This window comes from Euprymna scolopes, chromosome 36, assembly GCF_053919585.1.
Source record: "Euprymna scolopes isolate OS-2025 chromosome 36, ASM5391958v1, whole genome shotgun sequence".
Classification (NCBI taxonomy): Eukaryota; Metazoa; Mollusca; class Cephalopoda; order Sepiida; family Sepiolidae; genus Euprymna; species Euprymna scolopes.
In genome coordinates, this window is record NC_136517.1 from 14758984 (window position 1) to 14779243 (window position 20260).

Sequence of the window (20260 nt, forward strand, 5' to 3'; positions counted from 1 at the left end):
TTTAACGATTTTAATAGTAAATTGTATCCATTACAAGGTTGATTTTGATCTCAATAATTCGAATTGAGTTGCCTCCCTTTTATTTATAAAACATGACAGATGAAAAAACTATGTCTTTCTTAGTAATGAAATTTGATTTTCTAAGTTTAAGAAATTTACTTCATCAATTTACATAGTTTTTGTAATATATCTTCGTTCGGTGAAGGATATGTACCTCATAAAGTTGTCAGTGTTCATTTGGATTTTTCATTACTCCAATTTGTTTTTTTTTCAAAATAATTTGATTCAAATTATGAATCCAAACGCACTATCACATTCTTCTTATTATTATTTTTTAATTTTTATCATTTGTAATTGACATTTAAAGATAGATGATCTTTGACCCTGTGAATGACCTGTACCTATAAGCTTTAAAAAATTATTAAACAATCTGTTTATTTGCACTCGGATGAGGCCGAGATTGGAAAGTGTGTGTAAGAAAGGCTAACCTTAAACTGATATAAATTTTATTTTATTTTTATTTTTTCCCCCCTGTTGATGTGCATGTGTTAAATGTTTTTAAAACCGTTTCATTGTTTTACTAAATAAATAGGGTTAATGAGCATACATTAGTCAATGGGATTATAGCGTAGTAATCATAAGTAATGGAAATTTTGTAAATTGGATTACTTAGGGGGATGGTTCATCAATAACTTGTTTACATTGGACTTGAAGGCAATCAAATTAAAGTAGAAGGTTTTCAGCATCTAGGACCTCAACGGTGAAGGGGTCAGATTTTGCTGCTTGTCAAGTTAGTCAGGAGTATGTACAGTGAGGGGGCACATGCTATGAGTTCATCAGAGTACATTCCATTAAAGAACTTGCAAAACAGGTACAAAAATGTAACTTTATGACGATGAAATAGAGGTTAAACCTTGGCCGATAGTTAGGGATCTATTAGATTTGAGACTCTGGTTTGGACTCTGTCTAAGAGTGAAAGACTCATAGATGGTAGATGCACTAGTCCAGACGTGGCAGCAATACTCCATGCAGTGAAAAATTTTGGCTTTATAGAAATATAAGATACTCTCCGGTATGAGTAATTTTCTAGCATGGTAGATGGAGCCTCCTTCTTTGCAGCAGCCTTGGCAATTTCCTCAATTTATTTGTTCCAATTCATGTTGCCTGTGAATGTTAAGCCAATGAGTTTGAATGAGTGAATAAGATTCCAAAATACAAGCATAGTTTTATATTTTTTATTCCATTTTCACTCCAAACAAGGCACAGTGCCACTTTGATGTAGGGGGATACTATCGGGGACATAAGTTGCAGAGTTACTATGTAGGGAGTTGAGCAGCGAGATATCTGTTTACATTACACTTGAACTTCTGCATGTCAGTACAGTTGGGAAAGCAGGAACTCAGAAGAGAGTTCCAAAGTCTAGCAGTTCTAAGGAAGAAACTATTAGAATAGAAGGCTTTCTTACATCCAGGGATCTCCACTGTGTAGGGGTGGGATTTTGCTGCTTGTCGGGGGTATTTACGTCGAGGAGGTACAAGGATTTGTAGCTCGTTGGAGAATTCACCATTAAAATACTTGTAGAACAGGCAGAGGGATGTAACATTACATCGATGGGACAGAGGTTGAAGCTTACATGACAGTTCAGGACCTATCAGGTTAGCAACTCTCTTCTGAACCCTGTCCAAGAGCAAGAGACTAGTAGCAGATACACCAGCCCAAATGTGAGAACAGTACTCCATACATGGGTGAATGGTAGCCTTGTAGAGATTTCTTTTATTACTAGAATATAATGTTATAATAAATACTGTTATCTGAATTCAAACCAGCCACACAGTCCCACCTCATACGCAAGCTAGAAAGATAGTCTTCCGGTGCTACTTAAATATTAGTCCCTCATGAAAAACATTCCTGCTGGAACCTACTATTTCCTACTAAGGTGTTATTTGTTATGGCAATCGGTGGTTAAGAAGGTTTTTGTAATTACCAATGGAAAAGAAGTTTAGTCTTAGTAGCATTAAATGTTACCATCTATTTACGGTTCATGCTGCTACAGACTGGAGATCGTTTTCTAGAGTTTCTGCTCTTACCTTGGATATGTTTACATTTGCTTTTTGCCTCATGTCTTTCTATAAAGTGTGGTGTCATCAGCAAATATACCCATCTCAAAAAGAATTTTATCATGGAGGTCATTTATGAATATCAGGAATAATAATAATCCAAGTTTAAGTAATCCCTGGGAGAAAGCTTCCTTACTCAGCATTTTAAAGTGTAGATCATGCGCGAGAAACCAGTGTCATCCACCCCTACATCTCAGTGTTGTAACCAATGAAAATGAAGCCTTTGAATCATCCTTGACAATGTTCGATCCATTTACTTTTTAAAACAATTTATTCATAGTTGTACATTTACCAAACTTCTATCTTTCCATCATTAATGCTCCGATCCCCATTTGGCATCAATCAAAATGAATGGCTCTTGTCTTGAGGCGGCTCCATGTTTTGACAAACTTCTAGGTCTGACCTTTACTCCTGATCTGAGATGGCACACGTACATCAAAACCGTTGCCAGGGCTGCTGGGAAAATGGTGAGATCATTCTACCGCTCCAGTAGATATCTCACTGCTGATGCAATTCTCTACCTGTATAAGAGCCAAGTGCATCCAAGGGTGGAATACTGTTGCCACATGTGAGCAGGAGCTGCTAGGAGCACTTATCCTGTTTTGATAGAGTTCAAAATAGATTTCGTAGCCTAAATGGTGAATGCTCTACGAACTACAAGCACTTGTATCCCCTCGACTTGAATACCTCCGACAAACCTGCAAGCAGCTAATTCCCACCCCTTCACAATAGAGATCCCTAGGTGTAAGAAAGCCTTCTACTTTAATAGTTTCTTCCCCAGAACTGCTAGACTTTGGAACTCCCTTTCAGGATTCTTCTTTCCTAACTGTACAAGTTCAAGTGTAATGTGAACAGACATCTCCCTTCATAATACCCCTGCAACTTATGTCCCCGATACTAGCCCCCCCCCCCCTACTTCAAAGTGGCACTGTGCCTTGTTTGGGGTGAAAACTGAATAAAAAAAAAAATTTTTTAATCAAATAGTAGGGGATACCCTTTTCTCTTCCTTGGAACCTCTTTCCCACAGAAGAGACATCGCGACCCTGTCTCTGCTATATCAATATTTTCATGACAAGTGCTAATCTGAGCTCCAATCTATGGTTCCCCCCCCTGACTTTCACGAAAAACACTCGTCTAGCTGAAATCACTATCAATAACTTCCCCCACTCTTTATCTGTGCCTAAATCTAAACGTAGCTTCTTTCTTAGAACTGCATGCCTGTGGAACTCTCTTCTGTTCTTTCCAACTGACTACAATATGGTTGTCTTCAAGTTCAACGTAAACAAATTCTTGATGAGCCATCCCCTTAAGTAATCCAATTCACCAAATTTCCACTACTAACGATGACTACATGTTCCCCTTGACCACTGTACACTCACTAACCCATATCCTCGAGTGGCCTCCAGGCCTTCATAAGTGGTGACTCCTTTGTAAAAAAAAAATTTTTTTTTTAAATCACGTTAACACGCAGGTTCTTGCCAGATCACCAAAGTAAAGCAACGATGAGCCTCGCCAGTACCAGATGGGTAACCATTTAGAAAGGCTAGGCACTGTATGTACCGCGCTAAGTCGTAGAAATTCCCAGGTTGGTATCTGGATGTACGTTTAACTCACTGGGAGAGATGCACACTTGAATCCAGAAACTACCGTCTTTACCTGTCTTCTCGATATTATTATGGCTCTACAATTTAGAGAGCTGCTGATGCTGGTGACATTTATTTATTTACTTACCTTTTTAGGAGATGTGGGAAGAAGAGGAGACTTTGTTGGTTTAGTCATATTCTAAATATGTATGAAAATGCTTGGGTTAGTGGATGTAGAACAGTTGAGGTAGCAGGGTCAGTTGGCAGGTGAAGACCTAAGAAAACACGAGAGAAATTGATAAAAATGGACTTGAGAGAAAGAGGGACAAATAAAGACTTGGCTAGAAATAGGTTAATTTGGAAGTCAGTTTCTAAAAGCTGCCCAACACATGCCAGCATGTGAAACATGATGATGATGATGATGATGATGATGATGAGCATCATCCATTTATTTATTTTGAATGAATCAGATCATTATTGTTGGCATTCATTTTCTCGATATCTTTCTAGTTAGAATTCTCACTAGAAAAACATCGGGTACTTACAGGATGAACCACATGAAGGTTGCCAACATCTCTAAGTGAAAATGATTCAGTGCAATAAACTGGATTCGAACTTGACACACCCAAGTTGCCAGTTCATGTCATTAACCACTTACAGGGTGGAACGATAAATGTGTCATCCTAATGAAAACAACACTACAGCTTTATTTTTAAATTTTTATTGAAAAAATCAATTCAGGTAATTTAATCATGTAATAGAGCTGACATCTATTCAATGTAGCTGCTTTCAGCTTCAATTACCGGCTCGATATAGGTCCGAAACTGGGTCTCTTTAGATTTGTGGGCTGGGTTGTACCAAGGGATCACCACACTCTTCAGCACATCCAGGTACACTTTGGTGTTGACTTTCAAGCCAACTTTGAAAATGTGAGGTGGCATGATGTGGCCCTCACTTAAAACAACACCAAAGACCATAACCGTGGCCGGAAACTTTGTTTTCATCACCTTTGGCATGTCCCTGTTATTTATGGCAATCCAGTGATGCATTTTGAGAGTGCTGGAAATGGTTCTGTTGTCATATCTTGAATTGGCAAAGAGCATGAGTTGTACAGTGGTGCATCTCCGATCTTGTTCGTTGAACTTTGTGTCACTTTCAGACATGATAAAAGGCTCCTATCACTCTTGGGATTTGTACACAACTGGACAACCAGTAAATGGTCTGCAACAAAAAAAGAAAACTGGTTTTCATCAAACAGAAATGGAATCATGTCGACAGTTTTATTGTTCCAGCTTGTAGACACTGTCACCTCCCTGCTGCTGCTGCTGCTGCTGCTGCTGCTGCTGCTGCTGCTGCTGCTGCTGCTGCTGCTGCTGCTGCTGCTGATGATGATGATGATGATGATGATGATGATGATGATGATGATGATGATGATGATGATGATGATGATGATGATGATGATGATGATGATTGTTGTTGTTGTTGTTGTTGTTGTTGTTGTTTTGTTGTTAAGCATCCTTCATGATGATTTTGCTGGTATTCGTTTCCTCAGTATCTTTCTATTAAGTATTAAGTATTAAATTAAGAATTCTTTCTAGAAGGATATAGGATACTTATAAGAAGGACTGCATGAAGGTTGCTAATGTCCTTAACTTAAAGTGCTTCAGTGGAATGACCTGGATTCGAATTTTGCACCCACAGACTCATTAGCCACCATCATGGTGATGATGATGATAATTTGGGATCTTCTTTTGCAAAATGAGGTGGGGCCCCGTCTTGTTGAAAATAAATGTCATCATTTTGGTATTGTTCACATACTTGGGGTATTATTGTATCCTGCAACATGTTTAAGTACACAGTTTGATCAATGCTTGTGTGAAGAATAATGGGGCCAACAACACCTTTGCAAGAAAGCCCAGCCCATACTGTTACCCCGGGTTGATTGAGTTGTTTTTCAATAGTGATGCGAGGGTTTTCGGTTGCATAATAAACGCAATTGTGTCAGTTAACGGCACCTGATAATTTAAAGTTTGCTTCGTCAGACCATACAATTTTATTTAGAATACCGTTACTTTCAAGTTCCTCGCTCAGGATGTTTTCAGAAAATTGTAAACGATGATCCGAGTCATCTTCCAATAAACCATGTATCAATCGAGGCGTGTACATCTTTAGACTGGCACGATTCATCAGGCGCCCCAATGATCTACGCTCAATACCAAGTTCAGATGAGGCTCTGTATTTCGATTTCTGTGGGCTCTGAGTGAATGCCTGAGCAACTTTGAATTCATTTTCTTGTGTGCTCACAGTAATTGGTCGACCACTTCTCGGTGCATTGTGGATACTCCCTGTCTGTTCAAATTTGTTATGCAGTCGATAAACCGTGAGCCTTGTTTGGGGAGGTGTTGCAAAGGTTTTGACCCACTGTTCTCTTATGCGTTCACTATTTTCTGTCTTCCAGTATTGTTTTAATATCCATTTTTGCTGTTCGTCAGTCAAATTACCGGCTATGGTTAAATTGCCAATTTAACTGAAAAAATTTTAAAAAAATGATTCAAAGTACATGCACTTTAATCGAAAGGAAATTTAATTAATAAAAACAAAAGACTAAAAGTATATGCATTTTTACTTTAAGGTATGTAGCTTTCAGTTCAATAAAATGTCAATAATTTCAATACTGTATACCTACTTTTGCACCCCCCTATATATAGGGTATGACTTTGACCTTGAAAAATGATAGGTGGGGGACCATCATCATGCCAGGTTTGGTTATGATCCGTCCACTGGTGTGAGCTGTAGGAGAGTTGCACACACACACACATGCGCGCACACACACACACACACACACACTACTACTTTATATATATAGATATCATAAAATGTTGGGGTTGCTTTTTCTTAATGCAAGTAGTCCCAGATCACATGAGGCTACAGTGGTCAATCATTCCTTATATGTTATGTTTGGCAGTCAATGTCAGTGCTGTAAGAATGGGAGGAGTTTTGCACCAAAAGATTTCTAGTTCTTGGAGACTTAGTTTGTTTTTCTCCTTTAAGCTTACCAATATTTGGTGAAGATAAAAGAAGTGTGATATATGTCACGCATGCAGCTGTACATAATTTCAAATGTTCCAATCTTTAAAGGAGATGTTTATAGGTGAATTAGAAGCACAGGCAACTTGAAGTCGGCAGTAAATATCAGATAAAAAATTTGGCTTCTGTTTATTTTTTGCATAAAATAATAAATGAAATGTTATTATTTCACTATTTTGAATTTATTTTTAATGTTATAAAAAATATATTACTTTATGAAATACTTATTGATTTATTTCTGTTTATTTTTTTATAAAAATAGAATAATTTTTTATCTGACACCGTTTGTTGTAGACTTTGAAACTCTGACATTCGCAGGCAACATAAAATAGAATAAGTACATAGAAGATGTTGCCAAGTCTGTTGCAAAGAATGCAGGCTCCCTTTACCAATCTAGAAAACTCGTTGCGTCTGTCAGTATCCTATATCACTACAAAGCCACCATTTACTGTGCCACAGTACTGTTGCCACATCTGGGCTGGTACACCAACTGCTAGTGTCTTTGCCTTGGGAAAGATGCAGAAATGAATCCCTAACATCATAGGACCCATACTTTCTATCAGGATTCAGTTTCTATCCCATCACCGCAGTGGTGAGAAAGGGTTGGCTGCTGCTGGTGCTTGGAATGGTGTCACTTCATGAACAGAAAAATACAAAACTAAGCTAGAGCACCAGCCATTAGTCTCTCCCTTTTAAACAGGTTGCTAAAAAGAATTCCTAACCTAATAGCTCTCCCACTATCTGCCAAGTCTTGACATGTAATTCCATGAAATGTGTTTTGCTGAACTTACTACCCCCTCCCCAAGCAAAAATACACTCAACCCACCTGACTAGCTGCTAAATGCCACCACTGCACTGTAGAAATTTTTAGATTTTATTTATTTCCCTCCTACAGCAGGAAGATGTGACACAAGATTGAGAAAGTGGGATTTGAAAAACCAGAACTAAGAAGAGCACTCTAGTCTACAAAAAAAAAATACCTGGACAGCTCTGTCAGCGTTCCTTGGTAGGAACGCCTCAGATTAGCAATAAACTAACCTCTTCTTAAAGGAGGAAAAGGTAAAGCCTGGAAAGGCGAACCATATATCAGACCGACAGAGAACAAACCACCTAAATAGCGTAGATATTGTCTGGTTTTGGTATAAAATAGTTAACTTGAAGGGCTGGGAGATTTTATTATTCTGAAAACATGTTTCCTTCGACAACTTACTTAATTCCTTTCCTGCTCAGTGTTTTCTCGATAGTACCAATATACAGAAATTTTAATTTAATGCAAACAAACATCTTCCTGCCGAACCTTTTCCCTATAAATATGGCTTCTATCACAGTAACTCCTTACATTTAAGTGGTAGTATGTCTTGTTTTGTGTAAAAAATCTTTTTGCACAAAATGAAGTATTCCTAAATTATTTCATGCAATTTATCTCCACGGTCTGTGTGAAAACAGTTAACGCAGATAATATGTTCATGGCCATTAGTGCATTTGGTTAAATCGGTTGCAGACCAGCAACTTAACAATCAGCAATAACAGAGACTACTCAGGGACAAAGCATCTTATTAAATAAAGATATGTGCTTTGAATACCAATCTGAATATTGTGTATGGCACCAACAGTGTTTTACAAAAATTTGAATCGAATGTGCTCTGATGAACTCCTCACACTTGTGCCCCCTCAACATAAATATCACCTCATCTACCTGAAAGCAGTGAAATTCTACTTTTCATTCTAAGTGAAATTCTACTTTTCATTACTAAGATTCCCAGATGTTGGAAAGCCTTCTACTCTAATGGTTTCTTCCTTCAAACTGCTAGACTTTGGAATTCCTTCCCATGTCCCTGCTTCCTTGACTGTGCTGACATGCAGACGTGTCGATCTTCCAAAATAACAGTTTCCGTTCTGCTAGATCTACAGCAGATGTGCTTACAGTTATATCTCATAGGATTAGCAAATCTCTCGACGGAGGCAATCTTTCTAGGGCAATTGTTCTTGGCATATCTAAGGCCTTTGATAGGGTATGGCATAAAGGTTTACTTCATAAGATCTCTAGCTATGGTATAGCTGGAAATGTCTTCTCAATTATTAAATCATTTCTTTCTGATAGGTTCATAAGAGTAGTAGTTGAGGGGCAAAAATCAGAAGCCCACAGTATTAATGCCGGTGTCCCTCAGGGGTCCATCCTGGGCCCAACTCTTTTCCTGATCTACATTAATGATCTTTCAAATCACATCCTTACATCATTTGTAGACATTTATGCTGACGACACTACCATTTATGGTAGCACATCTAAGACAGTAAACGACCAAGTTCTCTCCAATTCTCTCTCCTCTGATCTTGAACATGTAGTACAATGGGGAACGGAGTGGCTGGTTACTTTTAATGCATCTAAAACCAAGCTTCTCTCTTTACATCATCAACATTCTGATCCCCATCTGGCATCAATTGAAATGAATGGCTCTCGTCTTTAGGAGGCCTCAAGTTTTGACAAGCTTCTGGGCTTGACCATTACTCCTGATCTTAAATGGAACACGTACATCAAATCTGTTGCCAAGGCCGCTGGAAAAATGGTGGGATCTTTCTATCGATCCAGTAGATATCTCACTGCTGATGCAATTCTCTATCTATATAAGAGCCAGGTACGTCCAAGGATGGAATACTGTTGCCACATCTGGGCAGGAGCTGCTAGAAAGGACTTGTCCTGCCTTGATAGAGTTCAAAATAGACTTCGTAGCCTCGTAGGAGATGTCCTTTTCTCTTCCTTGCAACCTCTATCTCACAGAAGAGATGTTGCGAGTTTGTCTCTGATGTATCGTTATTTTCATGGAAAGTGTTCGACTGAGCTTCAATCTATGGTCCCCCCTCGCAAAACTTTCACAAGAAACACTCGTCTAGCTGTAAACACTATCAATAATTCCCCTCACTCTTTATCTGTGCCTAAACCTAAACGTAGATTCCATGAACAAAGCTTTTTTATTAGAACTGCACGCCTGTGGAATTGTCTTCCGTTTTCCTGCTTTCCGGCTGACTACAATATGGTTGTGTTCAAGTCTAACGTAAATAAGTTCTTGATGAGCCGTTCCATATAAGTTATCAAATTTACCAAATTTTCATTACTAATTATTATTATATTGTCCAATTTCTACTGTACACTCTTTAACCCTTATCCTTGAGTGGCCTCTTGGCCTTGATAATGTGTTGATATCTATGAAAAAAAAAGAAAAAAAGAAAAAGTCCAATGTGAACAAGTTCTAATTGAATCGTCCCCCTAAGTAATCCAAGTTACAAAATTCCCACTGTTTACTATGCTAAAATCACAATGACTAATGTATACCTATTAACCCTTATCCTCGAGCGGCCTCTGGGCCTTGATAAGTGGTGACACCCATGTAAAAAAAAAAAAAATGCCACCAAATTGACTGATAGATTCCTCATCAATGGCAGAAAGGTTGGGGCAACCAGATTTGGGAGCTGTTTCCACAGATTTCCGGTCATGTTTGAATTCACAATGCTAGCATTTTACAAGGTCATATAAGAGGCATCATTACCATATGTTTCTTTCATTTCATCAAAACTCTCCTGTGGTGTGCGTCCTTTTGAATACAAAACCCAGATGTGCAATGCTCAACAGTTTCCATCTCACACCTGATGCTGATCAAACACCTGTAAATCAGAAATCACAGTTAGTTCCGCGCTGTAATTTGCCACATAACCCATAGAGATATAAATCATTGTACATGCAAAATTTCAGCTAGATCAGACAACTGGAAGTGAGTCAGGGGCATTAATTATTGAACGTCATTCATATGAACTTTATGTTTTTTCTCAAAAGCTGTCATTCTTTTATATGTTCTGGAGTAAACCTTCTTCGATTTCGTATGCAACCGCAAGGCCATGTTGCTCTAGGTGTCAGGGGTAAAACTGAATGGCCAATGAGGAGAACTTCATATAGATCAGACATGTGTAGCAGTTCGATTTGCTCAACAACAATGAAAGCAACACTAGTAACTGTAGAGGCCAGAAAGGAGTTATCGCCCTTTCGCTCAGACTTGGCATGAGTGGAGTTATCCCCCTTATAAAAGAACAGGCGAGTCGCCATTATGGGTTTACACTCATCGACGGCGACACGCTGTCGGATTGGGAAACCAGCTTGCTTAACGCAAACTGTACATGGCACTACGAACATATTGTCACTTTAAAACGTGAAATACTTATATCGCAGCATTGGACTAAAAATATCGTTACACTATGGAACAAGAAAACGTTCTCTTATTACGTCAACTAGTCGAGTTACAAAAAGAAAACATCGAATTACGGAAGGACATCTTACATGGACGAGCGAACACGTCGCAAACAAAAAGAATGCAGCGACCTTCTATAGGTCTGGACTTAACAGATAGCGAATGGGCACTCTTTTTAGACACCTGGTCACGGTATAAGGAGATGTGCAGACTCGAAAATCCAGCTGTAATTCGAAACGAACTGCGAGAAGCATGCACACCGGAAACGAACAGGTTACTTTTTGAGCTCATTGGACCAGAACGACTCAACAATGCGGCAGAAGAGTTCCTTCTTTGCCAAATACGACTGGTGGCCATTCGAGGCTTACACAAGGAAGTCCACCGACAAACGTTTCACTCCATGAAGCAAAATGAGGGTGAGTCAGTGACCCATTTTTTATCGAGGTTACGTGGCCAGGCGAAATTTTGTGAATTTAGTATTCAGTGTCCGAACGAACCCACTTGCCGGCAGCAGGTTAATTACTCAGACGATATGGTTGCCGGGCAAATGATGGCAGGGTTAAGAAATATCGAACACCAGAGAAGGGTACTGGCAGAGGCAGCTACACTTCCTACCTTGGATCTAAAGTTTTCACGGTTGGTTTGCCTGGAGGCAACAGACGAAGCAACTCCACACTTTTCCGATACCACACAACCTCTCACAATATCTGGGGTACAAAAGTCGAATCAAGTACAACAAATGCATTAGGCAAAGGCCCTGTCGAACCCACGGGACACCAAACCTTGCAACGGTTGCGGAAAAACATCGCACCGAGGTGGATCGATGAACCGGAAAGATAGCCCAGCAGTGGGACTCAAGTGCCACTTTTGTGGAATAGTAGGGCACATTAAAAAGGTGTGCCGGAAAATTAATAGATCCAAAACGGAGGCTATAAAAAGCGGGGAGTCGTTCATGTTTTGCACCACGGATAAAACCCCTACTCACAGACACAATGAGAGACAACCGGCAAACATTCCTCACCTTGAGTGGAATGGGAAACAGTTCCAGGTGGGCGCCCCAGAACCGCCCCCCTCAGTTACAGCAGAGGTAACTGTAATGAACAAGTGCCATGCGACCTTTGGAAGGGTGCCAAAGAAGCCGATGAAAGTGAGCACCCACGCCATCCAAGCCTTCGCGGACACAGGAGCCCAAACTTGCTCTGTTGGCCCCGAGATTCAAGGACTCCTCGGGTACCCAAATGGGTACTTGGTTCCAACTACCCATCGGATAAGGGGTATAACAAATAGCCAGTTACACACCAAGGGGGTCCTGTTTTTATATATTAAGGTGGGATCAAGAGAAACACGACAGGCAGTGTATGTGTCTGACAACACATCCGGGCTCTACTTATCACAAACGGCACTTAAGGAGCTGAAATTATTGCCATCCAATTTTCCTACATCATTAGCGCAAAGCAGCTCAGCGGAAACAGAAGAGACGGCCCCTTGCGGGTGTCCGCGCAGAACACCGGCTCCGAAGAAACCAGCAGCAATCCCATTGGAGCCAACCGACATTAACAGAGAAAAATTGGAGCAATGGCTAAAGGAACATTTCAAGGCCAGCGCATTCAATACCTGTCCACACCAACCACTCCAAGTAATGAACCCTTAGAAATAAAATTCCTCCCAGATGCGACACCGACGGCAATCCACACACCAATACCTGTCCCCCATCATTGGAAGGAAAAGGTGAAACAAGATATAGACCGTGACGTGGCACTGTGGATAATCGAACTCGTACCGGTAGGCACACCAACTACTTGGTGCTCGAGAATAGTGGTCACACCAAAAAAGGATGGATCCCCAAGGCGGACGGTGGACTTACAAAAGTTGAACGAGGCGACCATGAGGGAGACGCACCACACTTCATCCCCATTCAATCAGGTCTCGGTAATACCTGCACATACCAGGAAGACTGTACTCGATGCGTGGAACGGTTACCACAGTTTACCGCTGTCTCCAGCTGCACGAAACGCCACCACGTTCATCACTGAATGGGGTCGATACAGGTACTGTCGAGCCCCTCAAGGATTCCATGGATCAGGAGATGGCTACACCCGTCGGTTTGACGATATCACCATGGACATGGCTCGAAAAACTCGGTGTATAGATGACAGTCTCCTGTGGGACAACTCAATGGAATCCTCATTCTGGCACACAATTGAATATATAAACCACTGCGCCGATAGAGGGATTGTGTCTAACCCAGACAAGTTTCACTTTGCTGACATGGAAGTGGAGTTCGCAGGGTTTCAAGTAACAGCGAACGGGGTCAAACCCACAAGAAGAATGACTGAAGCCATCCTGAGCTTCGCCACCCTGACAAATATTACTGGGGTTAGGTCCTGGTTCGGACTCGTAAACCAAGTCTCCTATGCATTCTCACAAGCCGAAGTTATGGCCCCATTCCGAGAGTTGCTGAAAACAAAGGACAGGAAATTTTATTGGGATGAGACACTGGAACAGGTATTCCAAGAGTCGAAAAAAATAATAGTGGAAAGAATTGAAAAAGGCATCCAAACGTTCGAAATGAACAGAGCAACAGGACTCGCGAGAGACTACAGCAAAACAGGGATATCGTATTTTCTGTTTCAAAAGCATTGCAGATGTGAGGGGGAATTAAACATGAGTTGTGGGGATGGCCATTGGAAACTCATCCTGGCGGGATCCCGTTTTACCAACGACGTGGAATCACGATATGCACCAGTGGAAGGTGAAGCCTTGGCTCTGATCTATGGGTTGGAATCATGCCGCATGTTCATACTCGGATGCCCAGACTTGGTGATTACAGTGGATCACTTACCGCTCGTAAAGATATTTTCAGACCGAGCCCTGGAGAATATAAAAAACCCACGCCTGTTAAACTTCAAGGAAAAGTCACTCATGTATAAATTCAAGATAAAACATCGACCGGGGAAACTCAACTTGGCCCCTGACTGTGCATCTCGGTACCCAGCGGGCACCCCACCAAGAGACCAGGACCAATCCATTGACACCGCAGTCAAAGCCACCCTAACATCGATGTACGAGAATGATACTTCGTTAAGAGCCATCACATGAGGAAGGATTGTGGCTGCGGCAGCCACAGACGAAGAATGCAGGACTTTGAAAGAGCTGATTCAAAATGGCTTCCCCCAGTCACGTAACAATATCCCAACCGTAGTTCGAGTCTTCTGGCCTATGCGTGAGGAATTATATTGCCTGGAAGGAGTGATCATCAAGGGGAACAAAATCCTAATACCTCGACAACTCTGTGCAGAGATATTGGAATCTCTTCATTCCGCTCATCAGGGTGTGAACGGAATGCTGGCGAATGCGAGACAACGACTATTCTGGCCAGGGTTGGATGCTAACATCAGGCAAACAAGAGCCCAGTGCCGCACGTGCAATGAAATCGCACCGTCTCAGCCCAGGGAACCCTTGATGTCCCCAGCAGACCCGGAATTTCCATTCCAACAAGTGGTGGTTGACTTCGTCCAGATGCAGGGTAGACACTTTATGGTATACGCAGACAGGTATACGGGATGGGTTGAAGTGGCCCTAATGACGTCGGGAAGAGCCAAGACGGTGTGCGATACCTTGAGGACTTGGTTCTGTACCTACGGCGTACCGGAAGAGATTTCGTCGGATGGTGGACCACCATTTGAATCCCAGGAATACGACTCCTTTTTGAGGAATTGGGGCATACGAAAACGTACCTCATCAGCGCATTATGCCCAAGGCAATGGCCGCGCAGAGTTAGCCGTCAAAACCGCGAGACGTATACTGGCGGACAATACGGACAGTTATGGACGCCTGTGCCATGATCGGGCAGCCCGAGCACTACTGACCCATAGGAACACGCCTGTCCAGGATCTGGACATGTCCCTGGCCATGATGCTGTATGGTCGGGTCATTAAAGACCACCTTCCTGTCCTGCGGGACAAATACCAGGTTCGAAAACAGTGGACAGAAATAGGCAAACTAAGGGAAGTAGCAATGGCCAAAAGACATATGAGGAACGAGCAGTATTACAACCAACATAGTCGCCCACTCCGGGAACTCCAGGTAGGAGATTACGTCCAGATCCAGAACCAGGACGGGAACCACCCACGTCGATGGACAAAGACAGGGAGAATCGTGGAGACCCAGGGGTACCGACAGTACCAAGTCCAATCGAGTGACATTGCGCAACCGTCGGTTTCTCCGTAGAATACACCCGGTAGTGGATGGCCCTCGTAACATCAGACAAGAAATCCCGAACCCACCTATAAATGTGGAGACCCCACAGGAACAACCTCCGGAGGAGGCAATGGAGGTAGAACAACATGCCGATACGGAATCCCCAAGCGAGCATGAGGAAGAAATGGAAGTGGAAGATACCACGGGAGGAGATACCCAAAAATACAGTCCTCCTCCGTTAAGGGAACCGTCAAGTCGGAGGACGAGAGCCCCAAGGGGCTTGTCGCCGCAAATGCGGGGGAAGTCGCACGGGTATTTCTCCACATAAAGGATGACCACAACAACTTGCTTTTGTGGTCACGAGGGGGAGGGGCATGTAGAGGCCAGAAAGGAGTTATCGCCCTTTCGCTCAGACTTGGCATAAGTGGAGTTATCCCCCTTATAAAAGAACAGGCGAGTCGCCATTATGGGTTTACACTCAGCGACGGCGACACGCTGTCGGATTGGGAAACCAGCTTGCTTAACGCAAACTGTACAGTAACTAGTGATGGGCCATGGGGAAATTCCAATATTTTGCCCAATTCTGATACAATTACCGATTCCGAACTAAATTCCCAATTCCGATACAATTACCGATTCCGATTCTTTATAAATCTCTAAATATTTAACTATAAAAGTTGTTATTTTGTCCCGATTACTGTAAAACTAATTTTTTTACAAGTTTATTAATGACTTTTAACGTGGGGGATCACTTTTCAATTATAACGTTCTATTAAATTGATACCCCACTTTGCGGTCAATCAGCTCTCTTTATTACAATTTCTTTTCGTTTTTCCATCTATGCATCTATTTTCTCAAACATAAAAACACAATTGTGACAGGGTGATCTAGAGATTTTAGTTTTACTGGAAGTTTAAATCACTAAATATTTATTATTTTATTATTACTAGCAGCAGTGGAAGATGTTTCTTAAACCAAAATTAAATAAAAAAGATAATTTAAGGAATTGATTTGGGCATCGGAAAATAGGCTCAACGTTTACCGATTCTGATACCGATACCACAAAAAGTTCCGATTTTTCCGATTCCCAATTCTGATTCCGATTAATCGTCCCAACATTGCCAGTAACTTGGAGCTCCAAAATATTTTGGAAAATTTAAATATTTATCAATATACATAACATATACAAACAAAGTCGTGTGGTAACCATTAATCCTAATTTTTTTATTGATTTTAAGGAAAACTTAAGGTAGACCTAAACAAGCTCCCCTCCCACCCCCGAATCTGAACGAGCTTTCACCTCTGCCGTAAAATCAGTTCCTTTTCATGTTTTATTTTTTCTGCGAATTATCATTGATAACAGACTCACCTTTCATATTAGCAGGAAAATTTTTTTTTAAGTTTATTTAATGACTTTTAACGTGGGGGATCACTTTTCAATTATAACGTTCTATTAAATTGATACCCCACTTTGCGGTCAATCAGCACAGCTCTCCTTATTACAATTTCTTTTCGTTCTTCCTTATAAATTTTTCTCTTACACCGCAGCGCATCGGTAGGTGTATCAGAATTTTTGTAGGAATTTTTGACACCCCTAACACGAAACTGCGAATAAAATATAAAATACTCGTAATTTTTCTTTTAAAAGTGGGTTGTTTTTTTTCTTTATGGATTACTAGCATTTCAGCCCGGCGTTGCCCGGGTGTTTGGAGGTGTATGTTGAGAAAAAAAAAAGAAAAAGAAAAAGCGGTCAATTTTTTTAAACTTTGACCCCTATTATGTCCCCTTAACATTTATTGTTTTGGACTCAAATTAAGTTATTAAGTTATATCCATGTCCAAGGAACCTATACCTAAAATTTCAAGTGTTTAGACCCACAATTGACGGAGGAGTTTGGTAGAATTCTCAAAGGTCAAATCGTTGAACTTTGACCCCTTGCTCGGGTGTTTGGAGGTGTATGCTGTGCAAAAAAAGCAAAAAAACAAAAAAAAATGGTTAATTTTTTAAAACTTTGACCCCTATTATGACCCCTTAAAATTTATAGTTTCGGGCTCAAATCACTTTATTAAGTTAGATCCATGTTCAAGGAACCTATATCTAAAATTTCAAGTGTCTAGACCCAAAATTGTCGGAGGAGTTTGGTAGAGTTCTTAAAGGTCAAATCGTTGAAATTTGACCCCTTAACAGCCAAATTTCTGGCTGACACCCGTCACATCGATTTTCCCAAATCTCAGTACCCGGTATTTCAAATTTCGAGTCTATAGACTAAAAATTGACAGAGTTATTGCGTAGGGAAATGTACACAGACACACAGACACACAGACAGACACGTTCACTTTTATAGATATATAGATACTTCCAAAATAAACTATTAAAGTTGTTTTAAAAGTAATAGAAATATTTTTTTTAAACAGTAATGAAATTAATTGAATTTTACGAGTTCAGATTTTTCAATTTTTAAACTTTAAAAATCTATCAAACTATTTCTATTTTTACGAGATTTTCAGGGTCAATGTGAAATTTTATGCTCTTTCCAATAAACCGAATATAATATTTTAGACAAACGTTTTTTTTTAATTCACGCCCCCCCCCATTTTAAAATGTCTATTAAAAAGTAAATAATTAATTTACTCACCAAAGATTTATATATCACAAATTGAACATAAAAGATCAATAAATAATATATTCAAATTTAAAACAAAGAAAGTAGTGTTTTTTAGAAATTTACCTGTAAAGTCCGAAGTTTAAAACCTTTTTTTAACACGTTGTTTGTTTGTTTGTTTGTTGTTTTTTTTTTGTTTTTTTTTAATGAAACCTTGGTCCTTGCTCCTTTAATTGAAAAAAAAAATAGGACTTGAATTACATTTTTCGAGTAGTTATAAGCTTGGAAAGATAGGGGGCGGAATTATTCAATATTTTTCACAAAATTTCTGACACATTTGCGCAGCGGACACGCGACACCTTAACAAGGAGAGCTGCGTTGATTGACCGCAAAGTGGGGTATCAATTTAATAGAACGTTATAGTTTCAACTTGATTAAGAAAATTAAAATTTTTATAAATTTTTTTAGATGAGGATTGATACGCGGCATTATTTGAGTTATTCGGACTGTTATTCTCATCTTGAATGTTATTTTCACAACGTTTCAGCCGATGTTATATCCGACCTGTAATTTATTACTATCTTGAAAAGTAATTAACACTTCTACATTTTTTTTTTTTATTCTATACATTCACAAAAAATGTTCAATGGTCGCACCCAGAGGAGGCATCTTTTTTTTTTTCCGAATAAATATTATGCTTTTATAAAACAGAACATTTCGGCAACTTTGATATTTGTCCGGTGAGTTTAGAAATTGTCAAACAATCAAACAATTGTTGACATTTTGTAAGGCAGAGGTCACTAGACCTTCCCAAATGCTAAAATGAAAACAATAAATGTTTAGTGTGTGTGTGTGTGTGTGTGTGTGTGTGTGTGTGTGTGTGTGTGTATATATATATATATATATATATATATATATATATATATATATATATATATATATATATATGATGAGTTTTTAAAGGGTAGAGAGCTTTTGTAAGAAAGTAGCTCACTGGAAAAGAGACTGTAACCTGCAAAGTCTATTGAGTTTCACAACAAAAATGAAGTTAGATATTTTCAAGCCCAGGTTGTGGGTGATATCTCTTCTCTGGGCTGATTTGAGAGGATTTATAAACTGCAACAGGTAAGACGTCTTTTTTGTGGTGTGTGAGTCGGGTAGAAGATTCTAGATGTGATCTTTTTGAAGCTCCTTTCCTTTAATAATCACAAGAAACCTTCTCAACCACTAATAGCCATAGCTAATGATATATTACCTGAAAGTACTTCGTTCAAACTCATCGACTTAACATTCACGGGGAACATGAGTTGGAACAGATACATTGAGTGCATTGCCAAGGCTGCTGCAAAGAATATGGGCTCTCTCTATCATGCTAGAAAGTTACTTACGACTGAGAGTATCTTATACCTTTATAAGGCCACCATTCGCCCATGTATAGAGCATTGTTGCCACATTTGGGCTGGTGCATCTGGTACTAGTCTCTCCCTCCAAGACAGGGTTCAAAAAAGAGTTGCCAGCCTAACAGGTTCCGTACTGTCAGCCCTCTGCCTGTTTTACAAGTACTTTAATAGTGGTTCAACGAACAAGTTCTTGTTCTCCTTGACATAAATACACCCGACAAACTCGACAAGCAGCAAAATCCCACCCCTACAGTAGAAATCCCTAGATGTAAGAAAGCCTTCTACTCGAAAAGTTTCTGCCTTAGAACTGCTAGACTTTGAAATTCCCTTCCGGGTTCCTGTTTCCCTGCTTGTTCTGACATGTAGAAGTCCAAGTGTAATGTAAACAGACATTTTGCTGCTCAGTTCCCTATATAGTACCCCCACAAATTATGTCCCAGATAGTAGCCCCTACATCAAAGCGGCTGGGCTGGCACTGTGCCTTGCTTGGGGTGATAATTTAATTAGAAAAAAAAAAGAAGGTATATATATATATATATATATATATATATATATATATATATATATATATATATATATATATATATATATATATATATATATATGAGACTTGTTGTTACATCTTAGAAGACATATTATAGGTAAATTAAAATTATTTGAAAACTGGAAAATGTCAAGGAAAATTTTATTAAATGATGAAATCATTTCGCTTTTATTTATTTATTTATTTGTCTACGGGGATTTAATACCCAAAGACTATAACATCTAAAATGAAGGAAAAAAATATGCAAAAGAAAAAAACGAACACTAAAACAGTCTCTTCTTTGACAAGGGTGTGTTAACACCGAAAGTCTAAGACAAAAAGAAAATGAATTTTATCATTTACTAAAATTTTACTTGGCATTTTCTAGCTTTCAAATAATTTTAATATATATATATATATATATATATATATATATATATATATATATATATATACACCCACACACACACCCACACACACACACACATATATTGTTCGTGTATTTAGGCAGCA

General features: G+C 39.7%; 1 protein-coding gene across 1 annotated transcript in view; it reads left to right on the plus strand.

Moving 5' to 3' along the window:
• Window positions 1-18800: 18800 nt before the first annotated feature.
• Window positions 18801-20260, plus strand: part of LOC145260352 (thrombomodulin-like) — a 28840-nt gene continuing 27380 nt past the window's right edge. The window contains exon 1 of the mRNA XM_080118285.1: window positions 18801-18949. Within this exon, the coding sequence (XP_079974411.1) occupies window positions 18867-18949 (83 nt within the window). The 5' untranslated portion in view covers window positions 18801-18866. The remainder of the gene's footprint in view (window positions 18950-20260) is intronic.